The sequence below is a fragment of the Zeus faber genome (assembly GCF_960531495.2).
Source record: "Zeus faber genome assembly, chromosome: 7".
Taxonomy (NCBI): Eukaryota; Metazoa; Chordata; class Actinopteri; order Zeiformes; family Zeidae; genus Zeus; species Zeus faber.
The window spans coordinates 21,872,865-21,891,813 of record NC_137203.1 but is presented as its reverse complement, the minus strand read 5'-3'; the positions used below and the strand labels follow the sequence as shown (position 1 = coordinate 21,891,813).

Sequence of the window (18,949 nt, the reverse complement as noted above, 5' to 3'; positions counted from 1 at the left end):
AAAAAATAACTTTAATTATTAGGCTACCTATTTAGGTGCAGTACAGTTGCGCTTGGATTATAACTCATTATAATCGCACAGCATTTGCAACAACCGCATGCAATGAAATTTTCCCCTCAGTTCTAGAGTATTGCCCAGTCTTTTAAGCGGGTATTATAAACAGCATTAAAAATATAATTATAAATATACAAACAGCAGGTATTTTAACTTTTATTCTTTGAATGAAAAAATAAAGCAAATTACAAACTCAGCAACTGCCATATTCTTGGATCTTATGGGTAGAATAGGAAAAGAACAATGCATTGGTTTAATAATCTAATAACAAAATGTAACCATGGGCCAAGCCAATTTACTGAGTGTTACAGGAATTCATTTGAAAAAGCTACATGCTGGTGTATAAGGTTTTGGTAAATTCCCCGCACCTGCAGCTGCCGCTGCATGGCATTAATCTTCTTGAAGGTCTCTGCCATGATCTTGCACACCAGATCGTACTCCTCTGCATGCTCCTCGCGGTACTGGTAGTTCACCAGCGACTGCAGAGCGTCCACGAGCGTCAAGTGTTTTATCACACAAGACACGATGACTTCCTCCATGACGTCCGGCCTGATCACCTCTCTGAGAACGGCAAGATGGCAGAGGACACGGTTCAGGAAGGATGCCAAAATGGCGTATAGAGCCCAGATCAACAAACTTCTGAAAGAAATTGCTTCTCCCACCAGAAAATGCCCCCCTTACTTAATGCTGGGACGGAACTGTGGGCGGGCTCTTCCAGACACTTCTCGCAGTCTCCCCATGATGCCTGGAGGCAGGCGGATTCGCGGCAGGTCAAAGTATGTCCCTGGCATAAGGCCCGGGGGCGGGATGAGCACGTCAGAGGGGTAGGTGAACTCCCGGTCCTCGTCGATGGTAAGGGGCAGGGGTGAGGGGCTGGGCGTGAGGGCGGGAGAAATGGCACCGTTCGCCTCCACTTGCCATTGGCACCTGAAAAATAAGCCAACAAAAACAAAACAGAGGTCACACAATCAGTCAACTCTCTCTCTCTTTTTCTCTCTTCTCCCCCCCGGCCCCTCAGGAGCCAAACCCACAACGGCAGCTGGCCTGGATTTGGGCACCAGATTTGACCTCCCAATTGGGAGAGGAAGTCCAGTCTCCTGGGAAGGTACCAGGCCTGCCACTTAGAGTAGTCTAAAGTATCGGGAACGATGGCCTTCCCGGCCGGTTTTGGGCAACTATTGTAGCAGCACTCTGTGGCTGCCCTGATGCACTCTGTGTGACATTGCTAGGATTGGAGGGGTCAGTGGGAAGGCATAGAGGAGGGCGTCCAGCCAGGCATGTGCCAGAGCATCCTGGCCTAGCGGGCTGGTCCTCTTCATGAAGGAGAACCAGCGGGGGCAGTGATTTGAGGAGTCTAAGGAAAAAAGGTCCATCTCAGCCTTGCCGTACCGATGCCAATATCTCCTCCACAAGTCGCCATTCCCCCAGATGAGGTTTCTAGCCCGACAGGAAATCCACTGCGTCGTTTTGTGCCCCCAGGAGATGTATTGCCGAGAGACTCAATAAGCGAGGGAAGGCCCAAGTCAGGAGCTGCTGTGAAACCCGAAGGGAGGAGTTGGATTTGCACCCCCCCTGGTGGTTTATCTGGAACACTGTAGAGGTATTGTTCATCCTGACTAAGACCTGCCTGCCCGCCAGACATGGAAGGAAGCGTTTGAGAGCCAAGAACACTGCCCTTAGTTCAAGTACATTTATGTGCTCTGACCCGTCTCATACACCGCTAACGGCCCTATGCTGCCGGACAGCTCCCAAGCCTGACGAGATGACGCCGCCTGCCGACAGATAGGCCCTTCCCCTCCACGGCTGCAAGTCTGAGATGCAGTCTTCCGTCACCTACACTCTTCTGGCCCTGTGCTGCCTGGGGTCCAGCTGAAGGCCATTCAGCTGGATCTGTAAGGGACGCAGCAAGAGGAGACCCAAGGGTATCAGTGCTGCTGCATGCCCATCATTTTCAGGTAGAGACCCGAGAAGTGCCCCTCCGAAAGTTGAGGAGGAGACAGAGTATGGCTTCTATCCACTGGTGAGATGCTGTGGCCGTCGTCGCCTGAGAGCCCAGGAGGCTGCCTAATGAAGGTTACCCTCTGGCTGGGTGTAATTGGGCTGTGTTGACTTTGAGGCCCAGACTGGCCATATGGGCAAACAAAAGGGTGGACGTGTCTCAGACTGCTACCCCCAGGACGGGTTGCAGATTAACCAGTCGTCGAGGTAGGGGAGAACCCTAACCTGCGGCTCTGTATATGCGTCAGGGCTGCTCCCACACATCTTGTGAAGACACTTGGTGCTAAGGATAACCAGAAGGGGAGCACTTAGAACTGATAAGCCTGACCTCTGAAAGCAAAACAATAACGTGGCAGAGCCGTTAAAACTTTACCTTAAATTTACCTTGCTGGTGTAGGCTCCTGGAGCGGAACCCCTCGGGTGAGCAAACTACACACAAACTACAACAGACTCGAGATGGCTAACCAGCACTGTGCTGGCCGCCAGTTCACCTACCTGTAGCCTAGCCTCCTTGGCTCAGCTCAAGATTTGGGATACCAAAGCCGGTTCCCCGTGGTGTTGCTATTCTTGCAGTCCAACTGTAGGGCTCAGCCTCTGGGGGACGAAGGATCACCAACAAGCCCCCACACTGTGCGAGTGTGCAAAGCTGTTGTTGTTTTTTTTGTTTATTAAGTTTAGACTTTTTAGACTCCTTTTTTCAACCAGTGTTTCTTCCTGCTATGCGAGAAGGTTTCAAGTACCAAAGCCCCGGGTCCCATGTGATTATATAGCTCCGGCACCTGGGCACCGGGGGTCACATTTGACTTTATTGATATAAAATTCTGGGCTGCGCATGCGCAAGAGATAAATCCAGTGTGAAACACAGCCTCTGGCAGTCAGTAAGAATGAAATAGAACCCCCCCCCCCCCCCCCCCCCCACACACACACACACACACACACACAGGAGAGGAGCCCTTGTCATGACATGTCCATCTGCTCCCGGCTTGTTCCACATAGCCCGCTCACTATAATAACCTGGTGTGTTTTCAACCCCACCATCTGTGTCTCTGTGTCAGAGGGCCCTGAGAATGCCATTTGGGTAGCGTGCGGCAGGCGGATCTGCCACACACCACAAATAGAATCAGATTCTATGGGAAAAACTGAGTTCTGAAATGTTCTAAAACTATGCATGCTGATTTAATCTGAAAATATATGAAATTATAGACAGAAAAAAAGACAAGACAAAGAGATGCTTTGAAGCACAATTTTCATGGGAGCCATGTCACCTTTGCAGCAGCTTGGAGCAGAGCAGATTGTGGCAGGCTTCCTCTTCTCTGGTCTCCTCTGGCCCGTTGTACAGGATCCGGAGCATTGAGCAGGCCAGAACCGACAGACCCAGCGCCAGGTCTGCCAGGAAGGGAAGGCCTCCTGAGACGTCCTCTGAAGACTCCTGGAAGAAAGTAAAACAAAGGAGAGTAAGCCAGCCCCCCATACATCAGTGGTAATAAAATAGAAGGCTTAAACACGGAATTGGACAATATCCCTTTAAATTGAATATACTGAACATATTAGCAGTGTAACGGAATGCCGTTGATTTATGATCCGTACGAATCACCTCCCACGGTTTGACTAGCATGTGAACTGAGGATCAATTGAAAAATTTAACCATCACAGTGAAATACAGTTTTACTGCTGCTGTTAATTTTTAAAGTAATAATTCCATAAATCTGGATGCAGAATTGCAGTGAAAAGAATATATACAAGACAGATGCATGCTGTGTTTTACTATGAAGCACAAAGATTGGTTCGGTTCATAGGGGTGTCACGATTACGATTGGAAATTGAAAAAAGAAAAAAAAATGAACTGTGTACTGTTGGCTGAGAGGGAGATTGGGGGGGGGGGGGGGGGCAAAAGCCCGAGCCACAGGAGCTCAGCTGGTGCACAGCTTGTGCGTTCTAATAATTTAAAGATAAAGTGCGCTCTGATTCAATATATAATATATTTTACACAAATGTCCACTTGATTTATCCACTTGAGAGGGCAGAACAGAGACCGGCAGCTTGTAAGAAGGGCCAGTAGGCACCCGCACGTGCTCCATAGGAGTGGTTAACATTATGAACATGACTTGGATCATGACAAAGATAAGATAACGATGTTAAACGGAACATGATGCTGTGATGTGATGAGTAGAATTTGGACAAAAGTTTGGATTAGAAAAGAACGTACAGAGTGGACACGGACGCAGTTGGCGGAGGAAAAGAGACACACTTGCAGTGTGTCGAAAAGTTTGTCTCTATTCAGTGAGCCGGATGATACTACTCACTAAAAAGGGCCGGCTCTTATGGCTACCAAGCATTTCTTTAATTTAGGAAATATTTTGTTTATATTTATTCCACTACAAAAAAATAACATTATTTAAAATGATTTAATGTGACTAAACTCAAAGTTAATAATTGAAAAACAAGTGTTTTTCTTTACAAATCAAGACTCGATAGATTTAGGGTTAGTGTTAGTGCTGAAATTAATACATATGTTTAAATCGAAAAAATTTATCAAATTGTGTATTGACAGAGGCAGACCACAACAACTGTAACTCACTTAAATCTGAACCGATTTTCATGAAACTTAGTTTGTTATAAACTTGAGAAATTGAACACAATATTGGTTACTGTTACTGGAATTCAGTTACTGGGAACAGATTGAATCATATTTTTTCACTCACTGACATGTTTATAGGAAGAGGGTATCAGGCGTGCCTCATATTGCAGTTTAATTTAACAATTGAGTATTGAATATTTTATATATTTTAAGATTTTATTCAAACATCGGACAACTTGAATGTTATCATTTAACACCATGGGCAAAAGTTCCTTGCTTTAAGTGTTTTACAGAACAAATGGAAGGCAAAGTTTTATCTGTCTCCTTTTCTTTTTGCTGATCTGAAAAATGATCCAATCCGTGACTAAAAATCGTGATACAATCCGAACCGTGAGTTTTGTGATATGTTGCACCTCTAGTACATATATGTATATATATTCTGTGAGAGTTGGATGGAATGCATCGTGTGTAATTTCTGTAAGTGCTTGAATCTAATAGTTTTAAGACCTCTTAAGATACATTTTTCATAAAATATAGGACTGATCTTTGGACAAATTGTAAAAGAAAAAGGTTCAGCGGTAGGGTTAGGGTTTTACAACGTTATGACTAATGTTGACTAAACTCGACAAGAGAAAAATGTCTATATGGAAAAATAAAATCTGACAAAATATTTATGCTATATAAAGACATGTATTCAAATGCAAGACTATATATTTTCATTGAATTACTAATATTTGTAATTAGAGGTGGGACCGATCCGATCCAATATCCATATCTGGTGCCGATACTGACGTCATTCACTCTTTGGATATAAGACCAACATCGCCGATCCACATACCAATCCCAATACCATTTCATAGCTTGCACAGGACCATGAACCCGCCGTTGTATGTTGCTAATTTAATGGTCTGCCTCCTCGAGTATTCAACTCATCAAATAATGAACATGTAAAGCGCAATGTCTCAATAGGAAGCGGCAGTTGAAGTTGGGCAAACCATCACTGCACAGCAGCTTTTCAGCGGTGTTATAGGGTTGCGGGAACCAAATTCAAATAGAATCTGAAAATCTTAAAAAATTTAACTATTGCTGAATTTGCCATTTGATCGTATATTTTTAAGCATATAAATAAATAATTGATTAAAAATGTTTTGGTTAAAGTTAGCGAATCAGTGGAACGTTGAGTAACAGTACTAAATTTGAGCATTCACATTTTGTATATATTAGAATATTAAAAATAATAAAACATACAAATTCTAATGGGATTATTGGGGAACATCTGCAGCCCTAAACAACAATAAGAAGAAAATATAGCTGTAGGCACAATACACTGGGTCCAGTTTATTTATTTTATGTACGTATTATAGTTTTTGGATTCTGTGAAATGCATCACAACTTACAAAAATTACAAACATCGTGGACTTAAGTCTGGACAAATCAACATGGACTTACGTCTGCATGTGCCATGTCTTCTGGCGTTGAGTTTAAATACTCCTGAAGAACGGTGCTTTGAGAAATATGATCGGGTGACGCAGTGCGGACATTGCATCACCCCGTAATTTTAGAGGTGACTTTTTTCCACGAATTACATTTTCAATTAGTCACTTTTCCATAAAAGATGAAAAACATTGTAGTTTTCCTGCGAGTAATTACCATATCACGGCTTCTATTTTTCCGACGCCTCGCTGGATCTTGACCACATTGTACATTCGAGTGGACTCGAAGTGGTCACGAGTTTTAGTAGACTGCTGTTTTTGGTATTTTTCATTTATCTGGCAAAGTAATCTAGACCAAAGAGATAAAATATCAATTGAACAGATCCACAGACATCCAACAGTGGCATGTCAGTCAAGCACGACCACCTGAATACTTGGGGTCAAATTTGGTCAGTTTTTCACCAATTTCTTCTCCATAATAAACAAGACCTCAACAGAGTTCATAGCTTATGTCATTGTTGTGTTCCAGATACTTTTAGCCCTGTTGTACATATTTTGGCGCTCGATGAATTATACAGTACCTGTGATTTATGTCGAATTTGGTCGGTTTTTCACTCATTTCTGCTCCATATGTGGATCGATAATGATGAAAGTTAAACAACGGGATGTTTGTGACATAACGGTTCTAACAAGACATAAACCGTGTAAGTAGCTTCTGCCCTGTCAGCGTGTCCAACAGTCCATGTTAATATTAGTAAGTAAAAGTGGTGGATATGATCGGTGCTCTGTATCAGCAGTGATATTGTGATATCTCAGTCAGGTAGCGCACTCTATCAGCGACTTACCTGGGCTCTGACAGTGCAGGAGAAACCCCACATAGCTTTGTCAGGGGTGTTGTGTTCACGTCCACTCCGCATCTCAAAGGAGAATGTCACCGTGTCGCCCTCAACCTAAGGTGGGAAATGGAAAAAGTAAAGACCAGGGGTTTCCAAATTGCAGTATTAGGTATGATTTCGCATATTTTATACAATGCAGTCCTTGCGTGGTCATCGTACCTTGACCAGGTCCTTGGGCCACCCTGTCCCAAGGACGCTGCGGCTGCCGTAGCCTAGCGTGTTTCCTCCATATTCAGTCACCTTTCGACTGTTGGTGTTGGGGCCGGCGTAAATAACCAGCTGAAATACAACAGAAGCTCAACTCAATACAAACTCTTCACAGCAGCACAAACAGTTATTGAGGGACACTGCAAACCAAATTTACAGCAGACTTGAAGCCTTTTGCTGCAAGTACCTTATCGTAGTCATACTGCGAGGAGCAGCGGGAGTCAAAGCGAAGGTACAGGCAGCGTGCCCCTGGGATGTGCACAGTCTCTTTAAACTTATAATTGTCCCGCACAGGGTGCACTGTCTCCACAGTCTTCCCAGCAGCCCATGGGGCGGGGATCTTGAGTCCGGTCAAGAACCCTGGCTCCTCCCGTTCATCGAGGATCCTGAAACTGAGATGATTTTGGCGAGCACACTTATGATTAATATAATTTTCGAAAGCTACAATGTACAGGCCAAAGCGACATAATCCAACCCAGTACCTATCATCAGAGGAGGATGCTTTGGCCCCCTGCCCTAGGGTGCCGGATGAAGGTCCCTCAGTGAAAAGCGGAGATTGGGTCTTGAGCAACAGGGCAGTCTGGAACAGCAAACAGCAATAAATACACAGCTGCTCACCACTGAGAATTTTATTTCAAAGTGAGAAAGCCACTGTGTGTGTTGTCTGAGGCGGCTTTGCGGACCTGGCTGGTGTAGAGGACCAGCTGGACCAGCTGAGGCATGAGGGCATCAGCGAGGGTGAGGGTTTGCAGGTTGGGATGCATCAGCGAGGTCAGCAGCACCGGGAGCAGGTGCCCCAACATGGTGGCCTTGGTCACCTGTTCCAGACCTTTCAACCTGCGGCAGAACAAAAAAAAAAAAAAAAAATTATAATCAGGTAAACACTCAATAGCTACTAGATTCCAAAATGACAAAAGACAGGGTGAGCTAAGAGGGCTTACCGGGTTTCTCTGTCAGCGATGTCGCTGTTGATGAGAGCAGTGGTCACCTGCTGCAGGGTCTCCAGCACCTCATCGCAGCCTACCAGGATCTTTGTGGCGAGGGACAGTATGCTGCTCTGCAGTTCCTGAGAACCACATGCAGAACAGGCCCACACTACCGTAACATTGCCTCACAGTTTTTCCAATAGAAAAACAGAAAACAGCTATTTTTTTTTCATAAAGAGTGCAGTATTACCAGTTTCCAATGTTTCTGCTGGAAAACATGCTGCAATATTCCCACACCGACCCCTCCCACTAACAGAACATTTCGAGGGGAAACTGTGAAGTACGTTTATATCTGGGCATAATAACAATACAAATCTCAACTATAAGCGTACAGATGGGATGGTGTTTTGTTTACGTTTTCAGATCAATAACCATTTCAAGCCAATAAAATATACTAAACTTGCAGAACTACACATGCATAGCTGGGGAGACAGCAAGTATCACAGCAGCTATTGATACGAATGTAACAAAACAAAACCACTAGTGCAGTGATCAGTTGACACTAGTATCAACCTTTTTTTTTTTTTAGATTAAGGACCCTTCATTTGATACCCATTAGGCCACTGACCCCATTTGATACGATATTTGATATTTTGTCTGTCTGTGAAGAGCTTTTTGTTAGATACTTGGGCTGTACCCGACTCAGAATTTTGTCAAGTCGAATCCGATTCGGCTGTTCAATGCAGTATTTGACTATTCAGTGGGTGGAGGGGGGAGGGCCGGCAGAGCTGACTGTTCCTATAGGCTTGATAACCTGCCACCTAGGGCGCCATGCCGAGGGCGGAGGGGGAGCGATTTGGCACATTTTGCGTACCTGTCTCCCTGTCTCACGGTACCGACGATTTGTGTGTGTGTGTGTGTGTGTGTGTGTGTGTGTGTGTGTGTGTGTGTGTGTGTGTGTGTGTGTGTGAGATGGCGGTGCCAAAACAGTGTGTTTTTATTTGAGATGTAGGTTATTTTATTTTACGTCTGCTTATGGAACGAAACAAGTGCGTATGGAACGGTATGAAACGAAACCGTGCAGAATGGGGACACTTTCTCTGTGACTCTCCTGATCACCCTCTCTCCATGAGTATTGCGCAGAACATAATCTTAACAAATCTACGAGTCATTCCTTGTTCCGTCGTGGCACGTCCCCACACCTTTAGATGTTTTATTTGGAGAAACGGGGCATGGCGAGTCCGGAGGCGGATGATTCACACATATAAAAATATTTTTATTCCTGTTATTTATTATTCCACATTGAAATGTTATGGCTGTGCAATTTGTAAGCGTCTATCTGTTATTGTAATGCAATGCAAAAGAAAGGACTGCTCGACTTGAAGAATCTCAGTCGACTGACAGGTTTTCGACTGGTGATTTCGATTCGTCGACTTTCAGGGTCAGCTCTACTAGATACCATTTGATTTAGTCTAAACCTTCCATACCTGTCTATATTATAGTGGAGGAGATAAAAATGAAACGATGATCAAAACAATCATTATTGTACATCCAATGATGGTGTTAACTCTAGTAAATGAACTAATGGTGAAGTTGAACGATTAATTATTTTCCTGAGGGCCCCCTAGACCCTCTTGAAGGACCTCTGGGGGTCCCTGGACCCCAAATTGAGAAAGAACTGCACTTGTGCACCATGTCAATACGGCACATCCATGTTCCATTGCACTTTAGTTGCTCTGGGTTGACAGACTCCACATGGACAGACACTGGTAGGGGTATTTAAAGGGGGTGTTTACCTGTACCTTCATTGTTTCCCCTTGTAGGGAGTTGTCGCTGTCATCGCTGTCGTCAGGACGAATAAGAACGGTGTTGCTGAGGAGGTGATTCTGAACGGCCATGAGGTAGCGCAGACTTGGTGAGACCACCTGACAGAAGGAAGAAGAAAAATAGGAAATGTTACGAGTCAGTGTGAATATTAGGTAGGTCTCGTTAGCTGGCTAGTTGACATTTAGCTCTACTGAGAGGATTTGCATACTGGCACAGTGGAAAGCAGCTTCTGAAAGTCGTCCCTGGCAACAGTCTGACATTTGGTGATAAGGAGACAGGATTCCCGTACGACCGTCTTCAGGATATAATGCAGCAGTTCGTCGCTCAGTCTGGAAGTGGCAAACAGAGATGTCAACGTCACAAGGGGGATCATACTGAACCATTTCAGCTGCTCCACTAAACATGGGAGCTAAGTTTCAGAGATGGAGGGAGACATCTGACCTGTAGTGGTCATCCTCTTCGCTACCAAACCGATTCTTCTGTAGCTGATCTGCCAAGTTGGTGAGGATGACGTCCCGCAGCTGGGAGAGGCCGCTGTTCCGCTCACCTGCAAATTGTGCAGACAAACCGTTAGACACAATCATCTTGGACTTTTGGAGAAAATGTTGTGATTGAGCGGTTTCGATGCCGACCTTCTGTGAGAACCAGTTTCAGCAGTTTGTTGAGTTCTGCCTCCCCCTGATACAGTGTGTTCAGGCCCGAGCTGGAGAGTGGAGCAGGTGAACAGAGACAGAGCATCTCAGAAAATATGATCACTCTACAATAAAAATGAACATTTAGATCCAGTTCTTGCACTGCAGTAGTGTGTCATTCTCACCTGATGGCCAAGCACACTTCTCTCTGGATCTCCGCTCCGATCTGATCCACCGGCGCCATGAGCAGCTGCCAGAGGAGGAGGCCGGCACGGCGTACGCTCTCGCGGTTCTGCTCTGACTGGGGATTGAAGAACCTGAACACTACCTGGAGAGGAGCAACAATGTTGGATTGAAAAGTCAGTACAGGTGGAAAAAGGGAGGGAAAATGTAAATATCGAGCTACAAAATTTACACTTTACAGTAAACACTGAAAAAGAATTTCACAATGTCAATATTACCTGAAACCAAACTGTGGAGGCCAGAAATTACTTTTTTGGGGCTATCATTCTCTTCTGTATTATTACACTTCATTCACACTTAGGGCTGTGATGGTATGAATTTTTTTCTTACTGCGGTGAAAAGCAACCTTTTTCATAATTTTGTGTGCTCGCCATGACCCCCGGTCGCAGGGCGCCGTGCCCCAAATGGATGGATTAATGCTGCCTCCAAATTAAATTTGAATGGACATGTACTAGTTATAAACTTATCCCGGTTAACATATGGACTTAGTGTTTTTAAACGTTAGTCCCAGGCTTTCCTGGAGACTGACCTGGAACGAGGGCTGCACGATATTGGAAAAAACTGACATTGCAATATTTTTTTTCTGCGATATATATTGCGATGTGAAAAAATACAGGGATTTTCACCAGATGACTTGAATAGATCTATTTGGAAAGAATGAATCGTTCTAGAACAGGGGTCTCAAACTCGCGGCCCGTGGGGAAATTGAGGCCCGTGGGAGGATATTTTGTGGCCCCCTACTTGACATCAAAGTTTAGTGTGGCCCGCGCATTTTTTCACACGCACCTTTTTGCCGAGTGGTTGCCCTGGGCGTTTTATTTTATTTTTTATCACTTATGGGCTACCATAGCTCAGGCTCGTGACAGCTTCCGGAAGTGTTTGTTGATAAGTTAGCCAACACGTTAGTCACTTGGTTGAAACGTGATTCCGGAGTGACACTAAGTGGAAGGAAAATATATCCTGTCACCCAGTGCAAGGTACAGAGGACTTAGGAAGTGGGCGGACTCAACAAGATACAGTGACCTAATAAAGACAGCATAGTGTTGCAATAGGAAAGGGAAAAGAAGTTGTACTTTTTTTTGGAAAATACTTGAAACCCTTTCTTTGTGGAATACTTGATGCGGCCCAGCCTCACCCAGACTCTACCTCCAGCGGCCCCTAGGTAAGTTGAGTTTGAGACCCCTGTTCTAGAATGATTGGGGTGATTGTGTAGGGGAGTGCATCTTTATTCTTGGAACATTTAGGCTACAATCAGTAAACTATCAACTGGGGTTTTATTTAAATAAATAGTAGAAATTATTATTAAAAAATAAATACAATTTAGCGAAGCTAAGCCAAACATTCAAGCGTTTGCTGTGGTCAGCCATGGTCCAGGATGTAAACAGAGGTGCTTGCGCACCCCGAGACAGTTTCTATGAATATGTCGCAAATCATTCACCATGATTTGTACGGAAACATTACGTTATCTGCACGAGTGTAAAGAAACATGGCGGAACGTTGCGCATCGGGAAATTACCCATCGGATGGATTACTACAACATTTGCCCGTCTCGAAATGCAGGTGTCTTATTGAATACACGGTTTTTGGGAATTTGATTCCCACTCAACCCAAGCAAGGACCCTTAAAACGGAGTAAATTATGTTATATCAGACAGATTTCTCTTGTAGATTATGGGGATGTCAAGATTCTCTAAATCCACGATTCGATTTGACTTTTGATTTTAAGGTCAGATTTGATTTTGATTTTCGATTCAAACATATGTAAACATACATTTTTTTCAGCACTGACGGCTATACCATTGTTTGACTATCCAGTCTTGATTTGTAAAGGAAAACACTTGAGATTAAGATACTCACTAAAATAAGCGCATAAAAACGGATTCTATTTTAGCCAGAGGGGAACGCTGATAGTAAAAGGCAAATTATTACTTCCAGCTCCGATGAGAGCGATCTTTTCTCCAAAAAAAGCAAATAAACACTCTAGGTGTATTTCATTTACTACGTTTCCTGCTGCTCTGTACTAGAGGACATTCCGTCAGTGATGATCAGGTTTTTTTCCCTCTTTCATCGCCATATCTATGGAATTACTGGACATTCTGGTCAAAGGCGCACTTTCCCTTGTACACACAGTGAAACGCAGGAGGAGAGGGAAACGGGCCAAAGTCCGCCGACACGGATTTCACACACCATTACCGGGAATATTTATTTCTAATGTGTGTTCATTGTGCAGCAAACTGGATGAACTTATTATATTGAACTTCATTGTTGTTTTTTATAATATTTGAATTGTATTCAAATTTTCGTCCCTGCAGCCCTCGTGCCAGGTGGTCAGGTGCAGTGGGAGTTGAGGGATGCAGCGCAGCGGACCGCTTCAGAGCCGAACGCAGCTCTCCCAACTTCGTAGCCGGAGCAGCAGTCAACTCAGCAGAGGGGCAACGCACCCCCCAGCGCACACAGTATTTGTTTACCAGCTGATCTTGACCACCCCAATATGGCGAAGATAGTAGTCTGACATGAAAGTAGTCATGGAAAATGAGAACCGTGCAAGTTTTCCTTTTGTATCAAGCAGCGGGTGTAGCAAGACGTGTCGTTTGCCCTACTTGACATTGCACATCCTGCGATGTGACTACTGCGTATGCGCACATTGTGATGACGATGCTGAAATGATATATCATGCAGCCTTACCTGGAACACGACCAGAATGCAGCGGATGATACAGGTGTCTCCGGTGACCATTGCCTTCTCCATGATGTCACAGATGCTGCTGAAGTGGCGGGCCTCGATGGGGTGCTGCTTCCCCAGCAGGGTGCCCAGGGGCAAGCTACTGCTGCTGGCTGCCAGCAGGTTGAGCTGGTGGATGCACATGGCCCCCACATGGTGAAGCAGCTGGTTGACCACCTCCGAGGTAGCCATGGTCTCCTCTGTGGAGTGAGAGCACGGTTTGGTGATCAACTACCACTGTGAGACAACCTCCCGTTAAAGGGAAAACTCTGGTATTACCGGAGAAACCTGAGTTTTCCTTCAACATTTTTGACACTTTCAACATGTTCAGGTTCTTACCTTTGGGTTCTTTGATGACATGGCTGACTCCAAGTCTATGGCACACATGATGGAAGGCTTGGTTCCCAGGGTTGCACCACTGGTCCATGTAGTCGCTGGAGCAGGTCCACACCAAATTGTTCCGGGCATCATAGCAGGCTCCTAGAGACCCACAGCACAGAGGCACTGAGCACATTCATTCTGCATCTGGGCTTTCCCTTGTGGTCCCAAGATACTACAAAACACAGCCATGCAGCAGGAGTAGTGCTTACCCAGCCCCGCCACCTGGGCCCCCCTGCCAAGAGAACTGCCAGGGGCATCGATGAGGTCTGCGCGGCTGCTGAACTGACCATCGGCAAGGTTGAAAACCAGGCTGGAGGCTAAAACTGAACAAAATTAATAAATAAGTAATTGTTGGAGACAATACACTAGAGCTTAGGGAAACAAATTTAATGGAATTCCCTTAAGCAATAGTTGTTAACTTTAGCAAACAATCGTCCATTAATTGATAACATAAAAGAGAGACCTTGTAACGGGGCACGAGGAGCGTTTCTCCTCATTTGTTTTCATTTCATTTCAAGATGGAGAAGTTTGAGGCAAGACTCGCTGAGCTGGTTCGCTCATACAGGAATATTTACAACCCGTCTTGTCGCAAGTTAAATATTTTAACTTTTTGCCATCCTACTCAACCGAATGAGCTGGATGTTACATCGCAGATCAAGTCTGGTGCAGATATGGACAACGAGAAGCTAATAAAATTACTAAACATTACTAAAATTCTTATTTATAAACATACACAAAATAATTTAGTTTAATATATTTGGAGTTATCACCATTGCAGCATATTGCTTGTTTTGTTTTGCCGTCATATCTTTCCCACACTCCTGTTTTTTTTTGGTTTTCCCCTCCACCGGTGCCATTCAGAAATCAGTGTTATCCATATCTACCGTCTTCTATCTAAATGCAGCATTCGTTTTTGAGGAAAAATAAAAATATAGTATCCTCCTCGGCATCGACACTTGCACAGCCATGTTTGTTGTTTGTCGTTCTTCCAGAAGCCTCCATCTACTTCTACTACTACTTCCTACTCCACTGGGCATTTTGTTTCCTCGACTGCCCGCTGTCGTTCCTGTAAGTACTACTTCTTCCTGGCTGGGTATTTATTTTCTCAAAACACCCTGCGCCCCACAACGACTGCCGTTGATTTAATTACAAGAAACCGCAGAGTGTTCAGTACTTTTTAATAAGACAAAATCTTAATCAATTAAATTTTTATTCGCAATTAATCAATAGTAATTAAATGCTAACATCCCTACTAGAGCTACTACACAACTCGATCACCTCTGTTTTTTACGAAATGAATCTTCTTACAACATCTTATTATGTTTGAAAGTTGTTCAACGGCTCAAAAGTTTTTGTTTAACTCTTTCTTTCAAAAACTCTTTTAAATAAGTTTAAAAAATCTTTGCTGGTCCATTTTTTCTTGAACAACAAACAACTATGAACAGCTTTCTTTGATTACAAAACACTATACACACTGTACACTACAGACTAAATCAAATATCACAATTCTTTAGATGATTTGACAATATTTTGGTTATGACTATTGGCGCTTGTCTAAGCTACCTACACACAAGAAATATGTGAGAAACAATCATTAGTATCAATGACGATATTATGACCAAGCAGGTAGAGGAACTGATTAGAAAAGCGAGAACAGTCGATGAAGTTCAGAAAATAATTGATATATGTCCCAGCCCTGGTACAATATCTTTAATTCCCAATAATTTTAACTTTCAAACTATCTCAGAATTTTCAGCTTCTTTTTCAGAATTCATTTTCCAATCCCTTTTCTATGCTCTTCACGGGATCTCAGGAAACATTAACAATGCAACCTCAAACCATAGGCTTTCTGCTTTCTAAACTCTTAATTGTTAAACTATATTTTATACTCGATACTCTTACTTACTTTTTAGGGAGGACAGGCCACTGGTACCTCCAAACAGGGAGCGTGTGGCAGAGCTCCCAGACACACCGGGGGGCGCAGCAAGCATCACTAGATAGGTGCCGCAAACGTACATAGGAGTCTTCCGAAGGGTCTTCAGAGGGAGTCCACAGCTTGTGTTCACAGCTGTGATAGAGGGGAAAAAGGCGATCTGTAAAGATTCAAGATTTCAAAAACTTTGTCGTCGTGGCGGCATCACAGGGATGTAAGAGGGGATTACCAGACTGCTCTTCCTTGACAGTGTTGGTGATGGTGGAGCCGGTGAGAGCGGCCAACGTGGCGGAATGCGAGGCTCGGAAACGAGACATGCGGCTCAGAAGGAGCTCGTTCAGACACTTGGAAGACTCGCCCTCCTTCCGAGTGAGGATCACCCGCTCTTGCAAGATGTCTGCCACACACAGCCCAGTCTGCGTCTGCATTGGTGGTTGTGGTGGTGGGGGTGGGAAAAGAAAGAAGACGTTGTGAGGAGAGCCTGACAGATAACAACACGTTGCGTTGCTGTGAAAGGGGGATGCATCCTCACAGATAAATGAAAGACATCCATGAAGACCGAATGGCCCTTCTGGGTCTTCTCGTTGAGGCTGGCAGGCGACCAGACCCAGTACAGGTAGGTTCCGTCTGAGCAAAGATGCAGTGTGGTCATGCTGCTGCCCACGGGGAAGTGGTGGGCTGGCATGGGCACAATCTGGCACACCTGGCAAGGGCACGGGACACTTAGAGAGGAGCTGATACATTTGGAGGGGATTTCTGCAGCTAATGCCACCCAGGCGAGGGGGGCATGCACGTACCTGGAGGCTGAAGGGGTCGATGACCTGGCACAGCTGATGAGGCTTGGCATCGAAGGAGGCGGGGCGGTGGAGGAGACGGCCGCTGCAGAAGACCACCCAGCCAGGCTCCAACTCTTCGTTTCGACAGTACACAAAACCCCTTTGGAGAAAACACACAAAAAAACATTGAAAAAACAAATCTGCCTATGCCACCACTAAACATAATTGGGATTTTTCTTGTATGACAGCACCCAGCAGGAGCTGCTGTTGGAAGTGTTGAAGTGTTCCAAGTATTCCACAATAATCTTTTGAAATGATCAAGAATATATAGACACTGTTTGCATTGCAATTTGCAAAGCTTATTGCAAAGTATTTTTTGATGGCAAGTCATTTTATAAGAGGCTAAATAACCTCAAAAAGCTTTGGTCTGCTTAATGCAGCTTGTTGAGGAAAACTTCTCTTGGCTTGTGCCTATGGCTTCCACAGTGTGAATTATTAATGCAGGACCCATTTTTTCCTCTTTAATATCAATCACGGACAGTTTAAAAACACCACCACTATATACTGTAGCTCTCTCTCTCTCTCTCTCTCTCTCTCTCTCTCTCTCTCTCTCTCTCTCTCTCTCTCTCTCTCTCTCTCTCTCTCTCTCTCTCTCTCTCTCTCTCTCTCTCTCTCTCTCTCTCTCTCTCTCTCTCTCTCTCTCTCTCTCTCTCTCTCTCTCTCTCTCTCTCTCATGTTACCTCAGTGTCCCATGTAAACCAGAGCCCAGCTTGCTGAGTCCTTTCCCAAAGGAATTAGTGGTGTACAGATAGAGCCCGTCTGTGGCAAGGCAGCGTCCCAGATCTGTGTCTGCAACATCCAGGTAAAGAAAGGGAATGGAAGAATAACGTAAAAAAAAACAAAAGAAAAAACACCACAAAAAACAAACAGATTAAGATGAAAGGTAGGGGACCGAAAGGCAGCAGAGACATCTAAAGATGTAGCAGTCTCAGCCGTCCCACTGGACACTTTGTGCGTTAAAGAACAGAGCAGCCTAGTATGATGTAACTCAGTGGAGAATTGTTATTTGCAATAACTGTAACAGGCATAATAAGCAATAGCATAGTGAGACCACCCAGAGTCATGAGTCTGAAAACAAACAAATTAACAAAGCAGCCAGATTTATTTTTATTGGTTATTGAATCTGACAAAACTGTTGAGCAGTATCAGTACCGACAAAAATGTCAGTTTCCAGAGGATGCTGCTGGTAAATGGGTCTGGGTAGTAAAACAGTAATGATCTAGATTCTGCAGTCAAGAGAATGCCCTGATGTCAGCTGGCGTCACATCAGTGTTCCTCTTCCAAGATACATATTGCATACGGTCCCGATCGGCTTGCACAGCCCTACAAGGTCAGCCAATCGATTCCTAGAGAAAGTGAGACATGTCTCTCTCGTTCTCTCCTCTATCCCTACACCCTTTACTGTTGCAGTTTCACAGCCATGCTTCTCTCCAGTTTCACCTAAATAAATCTCTTGTCTTCCCTGTGCTCCAAACAGGCTAACCAGGGAATGAGTTCTGCACACGGTGAGCCACCTTCCCTGTTGGAAGCATTATGGACAGTAAAGTGGAAGCATTCCAGACAAAAGGGAGGTATAAATAATCTAAAGGTGAATGAATAAATGAGTCACAATTGGAAGGAGGTCAGTATTATGAGTAGGGCCAGCACACTATATTCCTCTGTACAACAAAAGCAACTGAGAAACTGCTTATCTATACATCATCTTTCTAAAGATTTCTCATGAGCACAACAACGTTGTCCAACGGACAACAGGCTAAGTACTCTACAAATAATAGAACAGAACCCCTTTCAGTTACAACTCAAACATTGGTACTTTTGGGCTTTTCTGCAAACAACAAAAGCAAATAAATAATACACTAATGAGGCAAAACAGGAGGAAAACAGGCAACAACCTTTACTTTCAGTGGCTCCAGTAGTACTATCAGGCGTGGGAAGCATGTCCTCAAAACCCCAGGACACACTGTGCTTGCCCCCGAGCAGGCAGGACGGAGAGCCCGGCCCTCCTTCCAGCACCAGTAGCCTGGAGCAGGGCAAGAGACAAGACATGTCACACATGCAGAGAAATATCTAGAAGGAAACCACAGTATGAATGCAGCCGATAAGTTCACCTGTAGAGCACATCTGCAACAGGGAGTTGTCCCAGGTCTGTCTGTTTCTGCAGCAGGTGGACGGTGTGTATGAAGGTTTTCAAGGAACCCCTGGAAGAATCACACATAACGTTATGGATACTGGAAGCTCACGTTGAAGCATTTTGGGGAATTACAGCAAAATACTGGATCACAGAT

General features: G+C 44.5%; 1 protein-coding gene across 2 annotated transcripts in view; it reads right to left on the bottom strand.

Moving 5' to 3' along the window:
- Nucleotides 1–18,949, bottom strand: part of hectd4 (HECT domain E3 ubiquitin protein ligase 4) — a 51,310-nt gene that overhangs the window by 25,965 nt on the left and 6,396 nt on the right. Inside the window, exons 3-26 of one of the 2 annotated variants that reach the window (XM_080003667.1) lie at nucleotides 18,773–18,862; nucleotides 18,557–18,684; nucleotides 17,345–17,453; nucleotides 16,626–16,764; nucleotides 16,361–16,531; nucleotides 16,058–16,250; nucleotides 15,802–15,963; nucleotides 14,105–14,218; nucleotides 13,854–13,994; nucleotides 13,479–13,714; nucleotides 10,737–10,879; nucleotides 10,552–10,622; nucleotides 10,361–10,466; nucleotides 10,128–10,248; nucleotides 9,889–10,017; nucleotides 8,108–8,232; nucleotides 7,850–8,003; nucleotides 7,649–7,746; nucleotides 7,354–7,558; nucleotides 7,119–7,238; nucleotides 6,909–7,013; nucleotides 3,318–3,481; nucleotides 736–981; nucleotides 423–615 (exon numbers count right to left, since the gene is read on the bottom strand). In XM_080003667.1, coding sequence (XP_079859793.1) covers nucleotides 423–615; nucleotides 736–981; nucleotides 3,318–3,481; nucleotides 6,909–7,013; nucleotides 7,119–7,238; nucleotides 7,354–7,558; nucleotides 7,649–7,746; nucleotides 7,850–8,003; nucleotides 8,108–8,232; nucleotides 9,889–10,017; nucleotides 10,128–10,248; nucleotides 10,361–10,466; nucleotides 10,552–10,622; nucleotides 10,737–10,879; nucleotides 13,479–13,714; nucleotides 13,854–13,994; nucleotides 14,105–14,218; nucleotides 15,802–15,963; nucleotides 16,058–16,250; nucleotides 16,361–16,531; nucleotides 16,626–16,764; nucleotides 17,345–17,453; nucleotides 18,557–18,684; nucleotides 18,773–18,862 — 3,463 coding nt within the window. The remainder of the gene's footprint in view (nucleotides 1–422; nucleotides 616–735; nucleotides 982–3,317; nucleotides 3,482–6,908; nucleotides 7,014–7,118; nucleotides 7,239–7,353; nucleotides 7,559–7,648; nucleotides 7,747–7,849; nucleotides 8,004–8,107; nucleotides 8,233–9,888; nucleotides 10,018–10,127; nucleotides 10,249–10,360; nucleotides 10,467–10,551; nucleotides 10,623–10,736; nucleotides 10,880–13,478; nucleotides 13,715–13,853; nucleotides 13,995–14,104; nucleotides 14,219–15,801; nucleotides 15,964–16,057; nucleotides 16,251–16,360; nucleotides 16,532–16,625; nucleotides 16,765–17,344; nucleotides 17,454–18,556; nucleotides 18,685–18,772; nucleotides 18,863–18,949) is intronic. The other variant, XM_080003668.1, reaches the window with a different exon arrangement.